Genomic DNA, 21,076 nt, shown 5'->3' with positions numbered 1-21,076 from the left:
ACGAAAAATCCTTCGGCCAGAATGGGAATCGAACCCGAACACCCGACATGATAATGTGAGACGCTAACCACTCGGCCATGGGTGCACTATGTTGCGTTAGGGTCACCATAAAAAAAGTTTTTTTTTGCGACAAATAAATGAATAGCGCGTATTTTAGGGGAAAATATATCAATAACTTTGAAAGACTGACAAATTGTGCAACGCACAATATCTGTAGCAAGTTCTGAAAGTCTGAAAGTGCATGTAGAATTTGAAAAATAAAAGTTAGAGGAAAAAAAACGTTTATATTTATATAAAAAAATAGACAGAGTTGAACAAAACTAGGGCTACAACATTGTCAAACTTTATTTATCTCTATCTATAGAGATAAGAAAGTTACAATTTTGATTTCACCCAAAATTTCGGTCACCCTTTTTCTGACAACATTGAAATGACACTTCATCATATGTAGAAAATTTTTCGAAAACAGGTTTTGTCTAGAGAATTAAAAATCTTTAACAAAGTTGTTGAGATGAAAAAGAAATGTTTTTTTTTCTCTAACTTTCATATTTCAAACTCTACATTAAAGTTGTATCCGGGCGACTTTTAGAGCTAATCACAACAAACATTTTGCGATACATAACTTGTCAATATCTTAATCCTACTAAAAATTGATTATTTTTTACTCAAAAACTCATGATTTCAAATTTTTATTTGAAATATAAAAGGTAGAGCAAAAACCCCGTTTTTTTGACCGAACGTAACATAGAAAAAACGCACTATATCTATTATTCGAGGAGATAGAAAAAAACGTTGTTCTACAAAGTTGTTAACAATAATTAACTGGAGTGAAGATGAGTTCGGTCGTTAGTTACACACGATTACCCCTAAGGTCTTGACGAGTGCATGGTTCAAGGGATTGAATGTAGGTCGTGATTTCATTCGCGTGATATCTCGGCTTATGTCCAATCACTACAACCTAAACGCGCATCTTTATCGCATTGGGCTCGCAGCAAGCAATCTATGTGATTGTGGCGATGGCTACCACGACATCGAGCATGTTGTCTGGTCGTGTATCCGGTTCCATGCTGCCCGCTCTCAGCTCTCCAGAGCATTGAGGGCACAAGGCAGACAATCGGATATCCCCGTCCGGGATATCTTAGGTAGCCGTGATCCTGATCTTCTGCTCCATCTATACCTGTTTCTCAGAAACGCCGATGTCAACGTTTAATGATGTTTCCTTCGTTGTGTCCCTGTTTCATATCCCTCCTATCCGATCTATAAACTTTTACTTAATCGCGGCAATACATACACACACTCTTTACAGATACACGGGCCGAAGGTTGTGCAGTCCACTGATGATTCAACAAGAGCCAAAGGTTGTACCGCTCATGACAACTCTACACGAGCTGATGATTGCGCCGGCTAGTGATCATTCTATCCTGGATTCCTCGAGTCGAAAAAGACCCACCACGCTAGATATGGGGTGCAGACTAGGGGGTCGTTGCTGATTAACGGTCAGCTGCATCCCTATAGGAAATATCCCATGTCGGGCACACGTACAGAGCACTGAAGACTGCAACATCCCAATTATGAGAACACTTGTAATACTAACCTCGAGCCAACCGCGAGTAATCGGTTGCATATTACTAACATAGTTGTAAGCAAACATTGTCAAAATATTGAACTCCCGGCCCCGTTAGGCTGACGCCATATGAGCCTTAATAAAAATATATATTTTGGATTAAAAAAAAAATAACTAGGGCCAGTGGCGTCGAGTGAAGCTTCCGCACCCGGGGACCTCTATCTATAAAGAAAAAAAAAGTTAGATTTGTTATTTTATCAAAAATTTTAGTCGCCCTATTTTTGACAACATAGAAGTGAGCGCTCTCTCATGTGTAGCAACTATGTCGAAGAAGTTTTTGTCTAGAGAATAACTGTCGAGCCCTAGATGTGAATTTCCACTAGAATGCGCTTCCTGAACCACTGTACAATGAGTTCACAACCTTACACCACCTCTGAGGAATACTTATTCACTATAACTTAATACGATCTTCTGAATGGGCTCCCCACCGAAGGTAGGGTTTTTACCTTCGTTGTCATCTTTGGTTAAACTTCCTTCCAAAGTACATTTCTACATCTCATTTTTCTCATTGGAACACATAATCCTTGCAAATCGAATGCTTTTGATCCAACGACAGACATCAATTTATCATCTGAACGTTGCCTTAGTCAATTTCCAGGAAAACGATGTGAGGCGACTTCACTTACGTAAAAGTTATACAAATGCGAGGAGATCAGACTGAGATTTATAAGTGTCATAGATGTCCATCCCTAAAAAACCGCGCTTTTACGTTGAATCTTTAGAATCCGAATTTATATGATCTGTGTTTATCAGCGTGAAACTGTTTTAATCGAATTGCAACAGTTAAGGAACATTTCGGCAAAAAAATCTTTCGCTTGCTTCTGATATATTGTAACATATCCAACACGACGCTGTGTTGCATTGAAACATACCAACATAAACTTTTCACCTTCACACGCCATCTCCCACCCACCGGGGGGGAAAGCGTAACAATCGCACACACCAATGCGGTGGAAAATGTATTGCTCCGAAATGTATGCAACTAACCTCACTCATCTCAAACTGCATAAAACTTACTTGAGGTAGAGTTCTGATTAAAATGATTCCCATTCGATCCGTGGTACCGATTCAAATCCTGCTGGCCAATGTTGGCTCCTCCGGCAGCGGTCAGAGCTCCAGTCGCAGTACCACCTGCCCCACCAGCACTAGCCCCGACTCCTCCCGCTCCGGCGCCATTTCCCGTGGCCGTGTTCGTACTGGTAAATGCCCCATCATTACTGCCAAACTTGGCTGCGAACTGGTGAATCCCGGAGAATGGGCCTCCAAAGGCGGAAAAATTCATTTTTGCTTCCGCTTAGCCGAACGCCACACAACCCGCCACTGCTCGATCGGGTTAATGGTTCAACAGGACACACACTCTAGAAAACAAGAAACACTGATTTCTCAAGACACAGCTTCTTCCTTCGCTCGCGTTAAATCATCACTGGAATTGTCTTTTGCGCGATTAATTTCGGTAGGTTCTGATTCCTTTCTAATAAACACTAGAAATCAGTGAGGAGATAAATTTGAAACCAAACACACGGCAAAATTTGCGACCGACAGAAGGAAAAAACCTAAAATTTGACTGACATTTTCCACACCATTATCGGACAGCCAGACAGACAGAGAACAGAGAAGGGTGAAAAAGCTTTTCCGAAAATTGCACCAAACTAGCAAGTGGAAAATGGTTAGTCATTGTGTGAGTGCGAGAGGGCACGCTCGAAAGGACGACGTCTCTATTTACGAGGGTGTGGGTGTATAAATCGCAGCCAACGGTGACAAGAAATGCATGTATATACAGCAATGAAACACCAATCACGGGGACTAATGGGGTTGGTAAGTGTGTTTTGTCTGATTCAACGGTCAACGCCAAGCATTTTCTGACGTTCGTTCAGTTATCCCAGCGCGTACACGATGCCTGTCGATTGTCAGTAAGGATACAGTGCAGCAAGGACATGCGCATGGTCAAAAAGTATGTTCAAAAGGAACGTTGCGAACACCATTTGTGGATAGACCACGTAAATTTCCTGAAATGACGAATTGAAAACGCAAACTATATTTTATAAAATAAATAAATAAATATTCAATTGCTTCAAACGTTTCAACAAAGGAAGGCGTTCCAAGAATCATGATGACGGTCCCACCCCATACAAAAGTTTGAGCTGAACAATTCATCTTCTTGAATTTACCTATGAAAATTCATATTACAGTGATTTCATTTATATATTAATTCAATTGCTTACGTTTAGTTTCCTTTACAATTCTTCTAGTCCTTTGATTTCTGCTTCAACTAAATGACCAACTAGCGTGTAGTCCGTAACCTATATCATTAAGATTCAGTTTTTTATTATTTTATTTAATTTTGCTGTAGGTTTTAGAATTTGACTCGCTTAGTACGCTTTCAATCGAGAATATCTCAGAATCTGTGTGATTTAGAATAAAAGGCTATCAGAAGAAATTGTTCCGTATTTAACGTAGTTTCTACACTATGGGTTTTGCGATTCTTAACTCTTTCGAATAAAGGGTGTGTCACATCAAATTGCATCACGGAAAAAACGCTGTAGAAATTCGCCGATCCTTTTGAAAATTTTAGACAGTAAAATAAAAACTATTAAACAACTTTTAGCATTTTCTTTTTATTCATACTTCGAGCCCAAGTCCGTATGCTCGCACCTTCCTCTTTACCCCGTCCATAAGGTTCTGTACAACGTCAGGTTGTAGTTTTTTTTGAACAGAAATCCATTTTCTCTTGAAGTCCGCCTCCGATTTGACAACTTTTGGGTTCTTCCGGAGGGCCTGCTTCATAATCGCCCAATATTTCTCTATTGGGCGAAGCTCCGGCGCGTTGGGCGGGTTCATTTCCTTTGGCACGAAGGTGACCCTGTTGGCTTCGTACCACTCCAACACGTCCTTTGAATAGTGGCACGAAGCGAGATCCGGCCAGAAGATGGTCGGGCCCTCGTGCTGCTTCAATAGTGGTAGTAAGCGCTTCTGTAGGCACTCCTTAAGGTAAACCTGCCCGTTTACCGTGCCGGTCATCACAAAGGGGGCGCTCCGCTTTCCGCAAGAGCAGATCGCTTGCCACACCATGTACTTTTTGGCAAACTTGGATAGTTTCTGCTTGCGAATCTCCTCCGGAACGCTGAATTTGTCCTCTGCGGAGAAGAACAACAGGCCCGGCAGCTGACGAAAGTCCGCTTTGACGTAGGTTTCGTCGTCCATTACCAGGCAATGCGGCTTCGTCAGCATTTCGGTGTACAGCTTACGGGCTCGCGTCTTCCCCACCATGTTTTGCCTTTCGTCCGGTTAGGAGCCTTCTGAACCTTGTATGTACGCAGGCCCTCCCGCTGCTTGGTCCGCTGGACGAATGAACTTGACAAATTCAGCTTATTGGCGACATCCCGGACCGAACTTCTCGGATCACGTCTAAACTGCTTAACTACGCGCTTGTGATCTTTTTCACTGACGGAGCATCCATTTTTGCCGTTCTTCACCTTCCGGTCGATGGTTAGGTTCTCGAAGTATCGTTTTAGTACTCTGCTGACCGTGGATTGGACGATTCCCAGCATCTTACCGATGTCCCGATGTGACAACTCCGGATACTCGAAATGAGTGCACAGGATTAATTCACGACGCTCTTTTTCGTTCGACGACATTTTTCCAAATTTACGAAAAATTGACAGTGAAGCATGGCCAACGTGATCTATACACTCTTATCTGATTATAAGCGAAAGCTGAAGATATAATTCCTAAAAATTAAATTTCTACAGCGTTTTTTCCGTGATGCAATTTGATGTGACACACCCTTGAAAAATCGAGCTTTGCAACGTAGCAACTCGTCAACTCTGGCCTACACCTGATGGGACTTCGGTGGGACCTGTTTATTGAGGCATTCGTTGTTGTATAGCTGTCCGTTCATATTGTTGATTGTGATGGAAATCGAAATCTTTCGGATACGGCTGCAGATTCCATGCCAAATCATCAGCTTACCGACAAAAACTTGTCCGTAAAACAAAAACAAAGCACGATACTTGGAGATACCTTCTCGAATGCGTTTATTCCGAACTGTTCTGCGAACAGCACCGAGACCAAATCCACGTACAAAAGTCCTGGATTCGCTTTATAAGCCTTCATGACTTTCTGATTTAAAAAAACCACTTCATTCGAAAGATTAAATGTCTATGCGTTATATACTCATTGATTATTGGCCCGAAAACTCGTTTCAATAGCATAAAAATTGCTTTGAAAACAGGCTATTGAAATCACACAAATCAGTATATAAACTGGCGCCCACTCGGAAATGCAATTAGTAGTGAATGCAAAGGGACAGGAAGATGGTCTCGCTCGCACGCTTAACCGTACTATACTCGCACACTGGTCTCATAGACCGAGAAATCAATAGTTCGTTCATTTCTCAGAAAATATCTACGAATAATACTACGACTTTACGATTCTGTCTAGCTTCCTCATTCGTCGTTCGTCATAGTTTAGCGTATCGCATGTGTTGGTACAAAGGACATATGTATCACTTTTTAGCCACTTTTGGTCTGTGACACCGATGCGAGTATAGGATAAACTGACCAGACGTCCCGCGTTACACGGGACAGTCCCGCATTTCAACAAAATGTCCCGCGTAGGATTACGTCCCGCGAAACGTCCCGCATTTGGCAAAAGGAACGGAAATGTCCCGCGATATCAATATATTTCAGTATTACAATTTGATCATATTGATTTTCTTAAATGGATGAACATCAAAATAAAACTTTTATTTGTCAGATTGTTCAAGAGCGCTTCCAATGCATTCAACGATTAATACGTTGAGCTGGTTTCATCGCACTGACAGTGGACTTTTTGTTTAGAGAGTGTCAACAGGAAACGACAGCAACAAAATCGGAAAATTGATTTTTATAAAGATGTATCAACGTGAGTCAAGCGAAAAGTTCATCTTTGGTCCTCTAGCTCGGTCAGGGCTTAACGAGTTAAATAAGCCGGAAGAACTAGTATATGCTGGACAGGAATAGGCAGGGTTGTTTGATGAAGTATCGGAAATGAAGCAAATGTTGGCCGGAACCTCAATCATGGCTGATGAAAAGATGTATGTCGACATGTTCTTTTACCTTTCCGTGGCTTCGGTCAGCTATCTCTTCATTATAACCATTCGCTTAAAAGTTTTCCATAGGCCGCAGCTGGAGTATGTTGGGAAGGTTGGCGGTCTACGCGAGAATGTTTATCTCCAGCCGATCCATTATCCATTCTCCAGTGATCTTTTGGCATAATAGGCTGATCCCCATTGAAGAAAATTGTTGAATTTGAATCGTGCTTGCCAGGCCAGGTAACTGAGCCAGTGATTTTCAGGCGTAAACAAAATCTAAACCACCGAAAAATCACAACTGAATGACGATACTTTGAAAGAAATAATACAGATCAGGTTTAATTGCAAGGACACATGTTAAGTGTTTCACGAATAAATGAGACTCGCTAAACTATGGTTTATTTTCACATAACGTATATACATAACGTTTTGTTTTTTTGTGTCCCGCGATAGACCTTTGACCATCTGGTCACTTTAGTATAGGAGTAACTTTTTTGGACAAGTGATTTTTTTCATATTTTAGAATATTGTTCAATGAATTGTATAAGTTAATGTTAGTAGTGTAGAATATTTATTGATTATGATGCATAACATCATTATTGGACTATTCTTATTTGTTTTTAGTACTTTAGTCCTTGTTCACCGTATTAAATATATTAGAATCATACGTGCAAAACCAAAATACTATGTTAGACTTTCGTATAGTTACTCGTTAAATACAATGATCACACATATACACACACTTGTAAAAGAATTACACTTGGGGAAGAATTGTAAGCTGTAAACTAGAAACTAATCGCTGGCTTATGGTTATTTTTACAGTTATAGTATCAGAGATTTTTTTTTTCAAAATACACTGGAAAGTCGATTATTCGCGAGCGGATGATCCGCGATGCGGTTTATCCGCGAAAGCGAGTTCCATAGTAATGCTATGGACTTTCCCGGAAATTGTCAATGAGGTTTAGGATTTTGCATTTTTGTTTTGGTCATTACTTTCACATTATTTGACTTCTGGTGTACACAACCTTATAGATGGATTGTTTAATGATACCTTTATTGATAAAACATAGTTATCATGCTGAAATATTGTGTTTGCATCTTTTTCAGTCATTTATTGCATTATCCGCGATTTTCGTGATCCGCGGTGACCTAGTCAGACTATTCCGTGGATAATCGGGGTTCTACTGTGTATGAAACAATATCGAAAAGAAAACAAGTCGCAGGAAGGAAGGAAGGTATTGAATTAGAGAGACTTTAAACTCTGAGAGTTCATTCGTCTCTTAAGTCGCAAGAAGTTCCTAGAAATCCTTTTATATCATCTTTTTATGACCCATAAAAACAGGCATTAATTCTTAGTTTACCAACAACACGGAGACAACAAATATAAGAAACACACAAACTTGATATTCTAGAACCTTTATCATCTGGTAACTCTCTAGAAGAACGTTATACGTTTTTTTCTTCAAAAAAAGACATGAAATGTAAAAAAAATATGTTTGCCTCGAGCATGTAGTTATGGTATGTTCTGATTCTTACACCAATGAAACATCAATCGATTAATACGTTTTTATGTTATTTTATAGCTCTTTATGCTTTCATGAATTATAGTCATTTAATAACAGGAAAAATGTCGAATTTCGTTACGAGTGAGGTGAGGTATACCAACGTCTCCTTATGCATGTTGATTCTTGTTAAATACGAGATGGCCACCGACTCTTTCGGGTCGATACCGTATCACAGATTTGTAATCACTTTATTAAAAGATGAAAACTATTTTTATTGTTACTAATTGATTGCTAAACAACGGTAGTCCTATTTCCACCTTGCGGATATAGTACCGATATAACCCGCCTCTAGCTTTTAGAAAAGTCTACTGTCGATCCGCAGGGACCGACGAGGGCCAGGCGAAAATTTCATTGTCGGAACTCTATTTCGGTCGAAACTCGAGGTGTTAGGCGATCAAAAAATGAACAAAATTTCAGAAAATTTCCGCTAAATACTTATTATAAGATCAGCTCAATTACTGGAAAAATTTAAATTACCAACCGCTCAAACCCTTTTTCAAAGCGAATTTATGAACAAGTAGAGATCAGAACTAGAAACAAATAAAGCACGACATACAACCAGCTTATGTATTGTTCTCGCGAGAACGATAATGAGTCATGAATCAACTATCTTCAACTGCTTCCATGGAATCACGCAAACTATGGGCCACTAAATTCTTCAATAAATAGCTGGGTCATGCGGATAAATTCAAATTGGATGCCAAAAAGAACCCAATGGAAATGAGATAATAGATCCAAATATTACTTTTCATATCATAATCTACTAAGCAGAGAAAATATTACTATCAAAGGCCATAATATTCAAATTAGTAAAAATGAACGAACTACATTTTTTCGTTAATTAATGCTAGCGTTCAAAATCATGAGAGCCTAACTGTCATTTTGGAAGAAACTGAAATTTCTGTATTATTGAGATGTTCTAATATAATTACTTAAAAATACCATTACAAACACTACAACATTCATTTCACTCGATTTCATTCAAAAAACAAAAAAATTCAAGATCAATAAATAAAACTTAAAAGAACATACTACGACTATCGTCCTTTGTTTCTTTCCAAGGTTTTTCCGTTTTTAGTATGTGCAGTATGTAATAATGTAAAAAAATAGCACTTCAAATCGTGGCAGTAAGGTATAACTATTAGAACCGGCAATTTAAATTTAATTTAAATATTTTAAATATTTTTAGAGCGCTCGTTTTTATGTTGTCAAAAATAGGGTGACCAAAATTTTCGATGAAATAAAAAAAAATAACTTTCTTATCTTTATAGATAGAGGTGAACATAGTTCGACAATGTTATAGCTCCAATTATTTGAGACATCTTTGTAGAACAAAGTTTTTCTCTATCTCTTGGAATAACCGATATAGCGCCTTTTTTCTAAGTTACGTTAGGATCACCATGAAAAAAACTGCTATGCTCTAACTTTTATGTTTCAAAACTTACATGCAAACTGTCTTCGAAAGACTTTTAAAGCTTACTAATAAAAACATTTTTCGATGCACAACTTGTCAATATCTCAACTTTACTCAAAGTTATTTATATTTCTTCCCAAAAAACATGCTTTTTTCATTTGTTTGTCATTCTTTCTGGGGCAAACGTGAACAAAGTTTATTGACGGCATTTGAAAGAGCATATTTCACTCTACATGATGTGTGATTTTCAAAACTATTTTATTTTTTGTGTTTGAGTAAATTAAAACTGAAATCATGAGTTTTTGGGTAAAATACCATCAAAAACTTTGAGTAGGATTAAGATATTGACAAGTTCTGCATCGCAAAATGTTGGTATCGATAAGCTCTCAAAGTCGCACGAAGACAGTTTTGATTTAGAATTTGAAATATAAAAGTTAAAGCAGAAAAAGACGGGTGGGTAATGTCGGGGACATAACCGGAGTGACGTAGGACTATACAAAGGGGACAGCTTTTGTTAAATATATATTTTAAATATATTGTTTTATTTTCTTCACCTACGTGAATACCTACCTATCTACCTGAAAAATGGATTAGTTTACTGTTTACTCTTTATGAATATGTTGATGGTTCTGAAAAGAACCTTTGGTGTTGTGTTTTTGTTATCACTCGATATTCCCATCTTGTTCGGCTAAACCTTCCTGTTTGGCGATTTGTTGTCACTCGCCACAGCTTTCACAGTTGGAAAATTTCTTCCCATCCAGCTTGTGACATATTTTACAGTAAATTACATTCAATGGCACGTCGCATTACCACCACTCAGTGCCGGATTGGAGGTAATTTTAACCTGTAATTGAACATTTGCGATGACAGTGGTACAGTGTCGACTTTCAATGTGGGGTCATAATTTGGATCTCTATGTTTACAAAAATGTCCAACTAAATAAGTCGCATTACATGTCCGTCCAATTAGCTAAATGTCGAACTAATTGTAGATTACTGTACTTTAAATCTGGAAACAATTTAAGAATTGGTGAAAATTGAATAATCAGGAAAGTCCCCAACTATCAATAAGCTCAGAACAACTGCCAAATTCACATACTCATCAAATCCTGGCAAACAAATTATGAAAACATCAATTTGTGTTTTATTATTATTTTGGATAATGTTTTAGAAAGCATTGAACTTTATTTCCTAAACTCTTTTTTGGAAGGTTTAATGGCTCTGAAAAGCGCCTTGTTTTATGGAATGGTTCCAATTTAGAAAACTTAGTACTCGTGGTTTTGAAAAAAACCATTTCGAACGCCCTCGATGCCGCCTTGTTCTGGATTTGCCACCAAAGCAGTTTGTATAAACAAACTTTTTTCTTCTGCTACCTGATGCCGTTTTGCGATTGCGTTTGCCACTCGCCATTCGCTGCAACTGCCTGTTGTCTTGATGTCCACCGAACCGAATGTGTTATGTTCCGAATGCAGGTTTTCTTATCGTCGCGAGCAGCTTTGCCAGCTAACTCGATCACTCCGGCGGCCGAAACTATATAACGCCGGCTAGATGGACTGGTACACAAGTACTAACGCGCTCGACCTAGCTACCTTTTCCGGTGCAATTGGCGGATACACCTACGGGAAATTGCAGACCACCACGGTTCGAGCGGGATTTTGCCTTTCCCTTCTCTTTTCCTCCTTTGTTGAGTACACGATGCCGATGCCGTACAACCACACGGGTTTACGGTTTAAAGGAAAATAAGATATTTTTTTGGGGTCCGCGTGTTTTATACTCTAGCGGTACACACTCACAGGATAGAGACAAATCGGCAGACTCAGCCAAAGGGGCGGGTCCAACGAGACGAACGAATGAGCGTTAAAAGGGAGCGATGGCAAAAAAATACATTCATTACGATTTGTTCGCTCGTTGGATTCACATACAGACTAAAAAGGGTCCTTTTCAGGATCACAAAAAGTCTAAAGAGTTTATTGTTTTGTTATCACTCGATATCCCCATCTTGTTCGGCTAAACCTTCCTGTTTAGCGATTTGTTGTCACTCGCCACAGCTTTCACAGTTGGAAAATTTCTTCCCATCCAGCTTGTGACATATTTTACAGTAAATTACATTCAATGGCACGTCGCATTACCACCACTCAGTGCCGGATTGGAGGTAATTTTAACCTGTAATTGAACATTTGCGATGACAGTGGTACAGTGTCGACTTTCAATGTGGGGTCATAATTTGGATCTCTATGTTTACAAAAATGTCCAACTAAATAAGTCGCATTACATGTCCGTCCAATTAGCTAAATGTCGAACTAATTGTAGATTACTGTACTTTAAATCTGGAAACAATTTAAGAATTGGTGAAAATTGAATAATCAGGAAAGTCCCCAACTATCAATAAGCTCAGAACAACTGCCAAATTCACATACTCATCAAATCCTGGCAAACAAATTATGAAAACATCAATTTGTGTTTTATTATTATTTTGGATAATGTTTTAGAAAGCATTGAACTTTATTTCCTAAACTCTTTTTTGGAAGGTTTAATGGCTCTGAAAAGCGCCTTGTTTTATGGAATGGTTCCAATTTAGAAAACTTAGTACTCGTGGTTTTGAAAAAAACCATTTCGAACGCCCTCGATGCCGCCTTGTTCTGGATTTGCCACCAAAGCAGTTTGTATAAACAAACTTTTTTCTTCTGCTACCTGATGCCGTTTTGCGATTGCGTTTGCCACTCGCCATTCGCTGCAACTGCCTGTTGTCTTGATGTCCACCGAACCGAATGTGTTATGTTCCGAATGCAGGTTTTCTTATCGTCGCGAGCAGCTTTGCCAGCTAACTCGATCACTCCGGCGGCCGAAACTATATAACGCCGGCTAGATGGACTGGTACACAAGTACTAACGCGCTCGACCTAGCTACCTTTTCCGGTGCAATTGGCGGATACACCTACGGGAAATTGCAGACCACCACGGTTCGAGCGGGATTTTGCCTTTCCCTTCTCTTTTCCTCCTTTGTTGAGTACACGATGCCGATGCCGTACAACCACACGGGTTTACGGTTTAAAGGAAAATAAGATATTTTTTTGGGGTCCGCGTGTTTTATACTCTAGCGGTACACACTCACAGGATAGAGACAAATCGGCAGACTCAGCCAAAGGGGCGGGTCCAACGAGACGAACGAATGAGCGTTAAAAGGGAGCGATGGCAAAAAAATACATTCATTACGATTTGTTCGCTCGTTGGATTCACATACAGACTAAAAAGGGTCCTTTTCAGGATCACAAAAAGTCTAAAGAGTTTATTGTTTTGTTATCACTCGATATCCCCATCTTGTTCGGCTAAACCTTCCTGTTTAGCGATTTGTTGTCACTCGCCACAGCTTTCACAGTTGGAAAATTTCTTCCCATCCAGCTTGTGACATATTTTACAGTAAATTACATTCAATGACACGTCGCATTACCACTACTCAGTGTCGGATTGGAGGTAATTTTAACCTGTAATTGAACATTTGCGATGACAGTGGTACAGTGTCGACTTTCAATGTGGGATCATAATTTGGATCTCTATGTTTACAAAAATGTCCAACTAAATAAGTCACATTACATGTCCGTCCAATTAGCTAAATGTCGAACTAATTGTAGATTACTGTACTTTCAATCTCGAAACAATTTAAGAATTGGTGAAAATTGAATAATCAGGAAAGTCCCCAACTATCAATAAGCTCAGAACAACTGCCAAATTCACATACTCATCAGATCCTGGCAAACAAATTATGAAAACATCAATTTGTGTTTTATTATTATTTTGGATAATGTTTTAGAAAGCATTGAACTTTATTTCCTAAACTCTTTTTTGGAAGGTTTAATGGCTCTGAAAAGCGCCTTGTTTTATGGAATGGTTCCAATTTAGAAAACTTAGTACTCGTGGTTTTGAAAAAAACCATTTCGAACGCCCTCGATGCCGCCTTGTTCTGGATTTGCCACCAAAGCAGTTTGTATAAACAAACTTTTTTCTTCTGCTACCTGATGCCGTTTTGCGATTGCGTTTGCCACTCGCCATTCGCTGCAACTGCCTGTTGTCTTGATGTCCACCGAACCGAATGTGTTATGTTCCGAATGCAGGTTTTCTTATCGTCGCGAGCAGCTTTGCCAGCTAACTCGATCACTCCGGCGGCCGAAACTATATAACGCCGGCTAGATGGACTGGTACACAAGTACTAACGCGCTCGACCTAGCTACCTTTTCCGGTGCAATTGGCGGATACACCTACGGGAAATTGCAGACCACCACGGTTCGAGCGGGATTTTGCCTTTCCCTTCTCTTTTCCTCCTTTGTTGAGTACACGATGCCGATGCCGTACAACCACACGGGTTTACGGTTTAAAGGAAAATAAGATATTTTTTTGGGGTCCGCGTGTTTTATACTCTAGCGGTACACACTCACAGGATAGAGACAAATCGGCAGACTCAGCCAAAGGGGCGGGTCCAACGAGACGAACGAATGAGCGTTAAAAGGGAGCGATGGCAAAAAAATACATTCATTACGATTTGTTCGCTCGTTGGATTCACATACAGACTAAAAAGGGTCCTTTTCAGGATCACAAAAAGTCTAAAGAGTTTATTGTTTTGTTATCACTCGATATCCCCATCTTGTTCGGCTAAACCTTCCTGTTTAGCGATTTGTTGTCACTCGCCACAGCTTTCACAGTTGGAAAATTTCTTCCCATCCAGCTTGTGACATATTTTACAGTAAATTACATTCAATGGCACGTCGCATTACCACCACTCAGTGCCGGATTGGAGGTAATTTTAACCTGTAATTGAACATTTGCGATGACAGTGGTACAGTGTCGACTTTCAATGTGGGGTCATAATTTGGATCTCTATGTTTACAAAAATGTCCAACTAAATAAGTCGCATTACATGTCCGTCCAATTAGCTAAATGTCGAACTAATTGTAGATTACTGTACTTTAAATCTGGAAACAATTTAAGAATTGGTGAAAATTGAATAATCAGGAAAGTCCCCAACTATCAATAAGCTCAGAACAACTGCCAAATTCACATACTCATCAAATCCTGGCAAACAAATTATGAAAACATCAATTTGTGTTTTATTATTATTTTGGATAATGTTTTTGAAAGCATTGAACTTTATTTCCTAAACTCTTTTTTGGAAGGTTTAATGGCTCTGAAAAGCGCCTTGTTTTATGGAATGGTTCCAATTTAGAAAACTTAGTACTCGTGGTTTTGAAAAAAACCATTTCGAACGCCCTCGATGCCGCCTTGTTCTGGATTTGCCACCAAAGCAGTTTGTATAAACAAACTTTTTTCTTCTGCTACCTGATGCCGTTTTGCGATTGCGTTTGCCACTCGCCATTCGCTGCAACTGCCTGTTGTCTTGATGTCCACCGAACCGAATGTGTTATGTTCCGAATGCAGGTTTTCTTATCGTCGCGAGCAGCTTTGCCAGCTAACTCGATCACTCCGGCGGCCGAAACTATATAACGCCGGCTAGATGGACTGGTACACAAGTACTAACGCGCTCGACCTAGCTACCTTTTCCGGTGCAATTGGCGGATACACCTACGGGAAATTGCAGACCACCACGGTTCGAGCGGGATTTTGCCTTTCCCTTCTCTTTTCCTCCTTTGTTGAGTACACGATGCCGATGCCGTACAACCACACGGGTTTACGGTTTAAAGGAAAATAAGATATTTTTTTGGGGTCCGCGTGTTTTATACTCTAGCGGTACACACTCACAGGATAGAGACAAATCGGCAGACTCAGCCAAAGGGGCGGGTCCAACGAGACGAACGAATGAGCGTTAAAAGGGAGCGATGGCAAAAAAATACATTCATTACGATTTGTTCGCTCGTTGGATTCACATACAGACTAAAAAGGGTCCTTTTCAGGATCACAAAAAGTCTAAAGAGTTTATTGTTTTGTTATCACTCGATATCCCCATCTTGTTCGGCTAAACCTTCCTGTTTAGCGATTTGTTGTCACTCGCCACAGCTTTCACAGTTGGAAAATTTCTTCCCATCCAGCTTGTGACATATTTTACAGTAAATTACATTCAATGACACGTCGCATTACCACTACTCAGTGTCGGATTGGAGGTAATTTTAACCTGTAATTGAACATTTGCGATGACAGTGGTACAGTGTCGACTTTCAATGTGGGATCATAATTTGGATCTCTATGTTTACAAAAATGTCCAACTAAATAAGTCACATTACATGTCCGTCCAATTAGCTAAATGTCGAACTAATTGTAGATTACTGTACTTTCAATCTCGAAACAATTTAAGAATTGGTGAAAATTGAATAATCAGGAAAGTCCCCAACTATCAATAAGCTCAGAACAACTGCCAAATTCACATACTCATCAGATCCTGGCAAACAAATTATGAAAACATCAATTTGTGTTTTATTATTATTTTGGATAATGTTTTAGAAAGCATTGAACTTTATTTCCTAAACTCTTTTTTGGAAGGTTTAATGGCCCTGAAAAGCGCCTTGTTTTATGGAATGGTTCCAATTTAGAAAACTTAGTACTCGTGGTTTTGAAAAAAACCATTTCGAACGCCCTCGATGCCGCCTTGTTCTGGATTTGCCGCCAAAGCAGTTTGTATAAAGAACAAACTTTTTTCTTCTGTTACCTGATGCCGTTTTGCGATTGCGTTTGCCACTCGCCACTCGCTGCAACTGCCTGTTGTCTTGATGTTCACCGAACCGAATGTGTTCTGTTCCGAATGCAGGTTTTCTTATCGTCGCGAACAGCTTTGCCAGCTAACTCGATCACTTCGGCGGCCGAAGCTATATAACGCCGGCTAGGTGGACTGGTACACTGGTACTAACGCGCTCGGCCTAGCTACCCTTGCGGGGAACTCCAGATCAACACGAGCGGGAACTCCAGATCAAGGTTCGAGCGGGATTTTGCCTTTCCCTTCACTTTTCCTCCTTTGCCATATCCAACCATGGCTGCTTGTGTTGGTTTGTTGATGTGAGGTGATGCGAAACGATGTGGTGTACGGTTCGGATGAGAATGATCGTTACGGCAGCGGAGAGGGGATTTTGAAGCTGACTGGCTGGCTCGAGAATTACGCATGTGTGAGACTGCGACCAATGTTTCCCTCATTTTTTTTCTTTTTCCTTTCCAATCGTGCTTCATTCTATTTCGCTGCTGCTCTGGTTGCCCGTTTTGGTCGGTACGATTTGAGGAGCACAAAATGGACCAATCAAAAATGGGCACATAGTGTATTTGGACAATGGTTGATATTTCACAATTATTCAATTATTTATCTCAAGAAAAATGAAATGTTATTCGTTATGATAGATGCGTAGATATATTTCCTATCAATTGATGCAAAAACCTTTGCGATCTATTGAGAAATGCTCGAGTTATAAGCGTTCCAAATCTTGCATTTTTTCCTACTTGTTCAGTGCCTAGATTTCCATTTCACCCCCTATATCTTCCGGTTAGACGTAGTCCTACGTCAAAACCGTTTTTTCATGGTCACCCTAATGCAACTTAGAAAAAAGCGTTAAATCGATTATTTTATAAGATAGAAAAAAAGCTTTGTTCTACAAAGTTGTTTAAAAACTGGGGCTACAACATTGTTGAACTATGTTTATCTCTATGAAGAAAGTTAGATTTTTCATTCCATCGAAATTTTGATCACCCTATTTTTATAACATAAAAATGAGCGCTCTATCATATGTAACAACTTTGTCTAAGACAGTTTTTGTCTAAACAATAAATATCTCCCACAAAGTTGTTTTTAGCGCCTTCTATCTGAGTTGCATTAGGGTAACTATGAAAAAACTGGTTTTTTTTACTCTAACTTTTATATTTAAAATTTACATCAGAATGGTCTTCGTACGACTTTTAGAGCTTATCAATACCAACATTTTGCGATGCAGAACATGTCAATATCTTAATCCTACTCAAAGTTATTGATAGGTTTTCATCCAAAAACTCATGATTTCTATTTTAATTTACTCAAACACAAAGAATAACATAGTTTTGAAAATCCCATATTATATAGAGTGAAATATGTTCTTTCAAATTCCGTCAACAAACATTCTTCATGTTTGTCCCCGAAAGAATAACAAACAAATGAAAAGAGTATATTTTTTGGGAAGAAATATCAATAACTTTGAGTAAAGTTGAGATATTGACAAGTTCTGCATCGAAAAATGTTTTTATTAGTAAGCTCTAAAAGTCTCTCGAAGACAGTTTGCATGTAAAATTTGAAATATAAAAGTTAGAGCAAAAAACAGTTTTTTTCATGGTGACACTAACGTAATTAAAAAAAAGGCGCTATATCGGTGATTTCAAGAGATAGAGAAAAACTTTGTTCTACAAAGGTGTCTCAAATAATTGGAGCTATAACATTGTCGAACTATGTTTATCTCTATCTATAAAGATAAGAGAGTTAAATTTTTTATTTCATCGAAAACTTTGGTCACCCTATTTTTGACAACATAAAAACGAGCGCTCTATCATGAGTAACAACTTTGTCTAAGACAGTTTTTGTTTAGAGAATAACTGTCAAGCTCTAAATGCTAATTTCCACTTAAATGCATCTTCTGGACCATTGTGCAATGGGGCTGAGTATGCATCTAACGAGGGTAAGGAATATAGGAGGCCCCGAGCTGCCGAGGTGGCGTGATTCGAGTAGACCACCGTGTTCTACTGATTGCTCGATTAGTTAGAAACATAGAAGAATATTTTTTAGAAAGGTCCGACCGAGCTTTAGCGATTGTCGGAGGACATTCGTTTTCCTGGTGCATTACATTTGCACAGATATTAAAGTTTAGTTAATAACTTAGTTAGTTAAAGATATCATCCATTGCAATTCAAAAATATTGTACCGTGAAGTACCCATATACCGTTCAGCTAAGACAATATTTAACGTTTGTATACTCTAAAAATTACTGCTTGTGTGTATATAATGTTTTTAAATGTGCTACTTGCTTGAAATTTGTTCCACTACTGATAAACATGGAATTTGGTGGAAGACAAACCAGGATTATGGGTTTTCCGGGTATAGTTGCATCGTTTCATAAGAGACATTTGAAAGAGTATAATAAGAAGCGGTTTTTTCTGTTGGACAAGTCAAGGATAAAAAAAACATCATTGAGAAAGCGGAACAATCCGGGACATCCAACCCGATTCCGTTCTTGCTGCGGTCCAGCTTTCGGGTAATCTCTGCCTCTTTTGGCATCCTGCATTTTATGGTATTATCTAACAAAACAAGTCACTAAGGAAAAGTCATTGTTATAAAAGCTTTTTTGTATTGTTATTTTCATTATTTCTCACATTACGTCTTTCATTTCTGTAATGGCGTGTAAATTTGAAGTCTCGAAAACTAGGAGGTTATGTTCGGAGAACAAGGTTTTGAGTGTTTATATCTCTCTGCCGGATGAACAAAGTGGTATGAAAATAACATTATTCGAAAGATGAAAGGTCTATGAGAGATGTTTTTTTACTTACTGGAATAAAAACATGTTTCAATGGCTCCAAACTGCTTCGAAAACAAACTATTTAAATAATTATAAATAGCGATAGCTGCATGAAATTTCATTTCAGTCTCTATCGGTCTGCGGTTGATACATGATGTATAATACGTCGGTTGGCCAACCTGCCTTCGTTTCTCTTTTGCTGCCGTGATGAACCGACAATACACTCAAGGGGTAAAATATTATTTCGCACACATTTGGACAGTTAACTAGGCGTTCCCATGATGATTTTTTATATCACGAAAAAGATATTTCGGATGTAATAAACACGTCTTGGTTATTTGAGTGTCAAACGTCAAAAAGAGACCTTGTGGAATATTATTTATGTTTGTTCCAAGGGAAATAAAATATCCATTCATCCATTTATTGGAAATTGTTTTAGATGCAATTTTAAACAAATGATTACTAAGTCAACGGTAGTCTTACGCTGAATCTGTGCTGAGAATCCAATTAGAGGGTTGATCACAGCCACTGGAGTTTTGTGCGACACAAATACTGGATCAAGTGCACAGTTCTCCCTATCAGCAGTTTATGATTTAATACTTCTGTGTTATCTGTACTTCTGATGCGTTGTACTACATTAAGTAGATCTAGCGCAGAAGATTCAAAAACCGAAATTGTGATCCGACTCAATGCAATGGTAATTTTTCTCGTTGTTGAAAGGAACAGTCTTGTCGAAATGGCTATTCAAAAGGTTTTATTAAAATCCAACGATCAAAAATTTTCTACTGAAAAGAGAACTCTTCATAAGATGAGCAAACCAGGCTAAAGACTTTCCGGACCCGGACCAACGATGGAGAAGGAAATGTTGAAGTGGATTGGTCTTTTTCATCGAAAATCACATGAACGCCCGAGTTTTTCAAAGCAATTCAAGGTCGACATATGTTATGAGTACATGACAGCGAACTTTAAAAGTTGATTTGACACAGGCTGGCAACTACGAAATTCCGGAAAGCCAACTTTTACTAGAGATACCAACCCTCCGTAGACATTTGGAGGCCGTCAATATTGCATTGGATGTATTAAGTGCACTACACATGCAGCGTCACCGTCACCGTCCCGTCAACTATTCTCTTGGACTTATTTTGCCGACGTCAAAGTTGCCGGTGATTGTGTATGTGAATGCTACCATACGAATTCTATGGGAGAATATTTGACATTTCATTCCTTCACGTTGACTTCACGGTGACGAGACGTTGTTTGTGTTGCGCACTTTACAGTTAGTCATGAAGTGGGACTTCCAAGAATCGCTTCCAAATCATACAGTGAATTTGAAACTGTTTCTAGCCGTGTACGTTTCTGTGGCATCTTGTGAATAGGCTTATCAGAGTTGAAAACAATTAAAAATTTGCGGTCAATTATGGAGAAGACATGTTTAACATATTGATCCCCGTACCGTTATTGCTGCGCATTCAATGAGCCCGTAACAAGGCAACGAAAGCGAACTTAACGGGAAGCAATTGTACAATATCAGTGTCGGACTCAGCTCTCAAAGATATTTATTTGATAAGATTTATTTGAGTCACATTTCGACATCCAAAGATAAACCATATTTTATTTATTTTCTTACGCAATTGTCAGTCTCAGTGACCATCGCGTGAAGATTTTTTTTCTTGTTCGTCCTATCTAATATTATAATAAACTAGCTGACCCGACAAACGTTTTTCTGCCATACAAAACATTTCTAGAGAATATTTTGTACGTTTGCGATCAATCGCTAGCTTCAAACGGTCCATTTGTTGACTGTAGAAATCTGAATTCAGTGTAATGCAATTTTTTTTTATTTAAAAAATAATAATAATAAATTAAAAATTAAATTGCACGTATTTCACTGTTACAGTATCGACACCACTAACACCATTCACAATTTCAGCGGCCAAGCTTGCGTT

At 38.9% G+C, this 21,076-nt stretch overlaps 1 protein-coding gene across 1 annotated transcript in view; it reads right to left on the bottom strand.

Annotated features, from left to right (window-relative positions):
- The window catches only part of LOC129777983 (zinc finger protein 717), a 28,948-nt gene extending 25,677 nt beyond the window's left edge, over window positions 1-3,271 (bottom strand). The window contains exon 1 of the mRNA XM_055784601.1: window positions 2,642-3,271. Within this exon, the coding sequence (XP_055640576.1) occupies window positions 2,642-2,906 (265 nt within the window). The 5' untranslated portion in view covers window positions 2,907-3,271. The remainder of the gene's footprint in view (window positions 1-2,641) is intronic.
- Between the last annotated feature and the right edge of the window lie 17,805 nt (window positions 3,272-21,076).

This window comes from Toxorhynchites rutilus, chromosome 3 (genome assembly GCF_029784135.1).
Source record: "Toxorhynchites rutilus septentrionalis strain SRP chromosome 3, ASM2978413v1, whole genome shotgun sequence".
NCBI lineage: Eukaryota > Metazoa > Arthropoda > Insecta > Diptera > Culicidae > Toxorhynchites > Toxorhynchites rutilus.
Note: the sequence above shows the minus strand (reverse complement) of the source record. Positions and strands in the feature narration are given on the sequence as shown.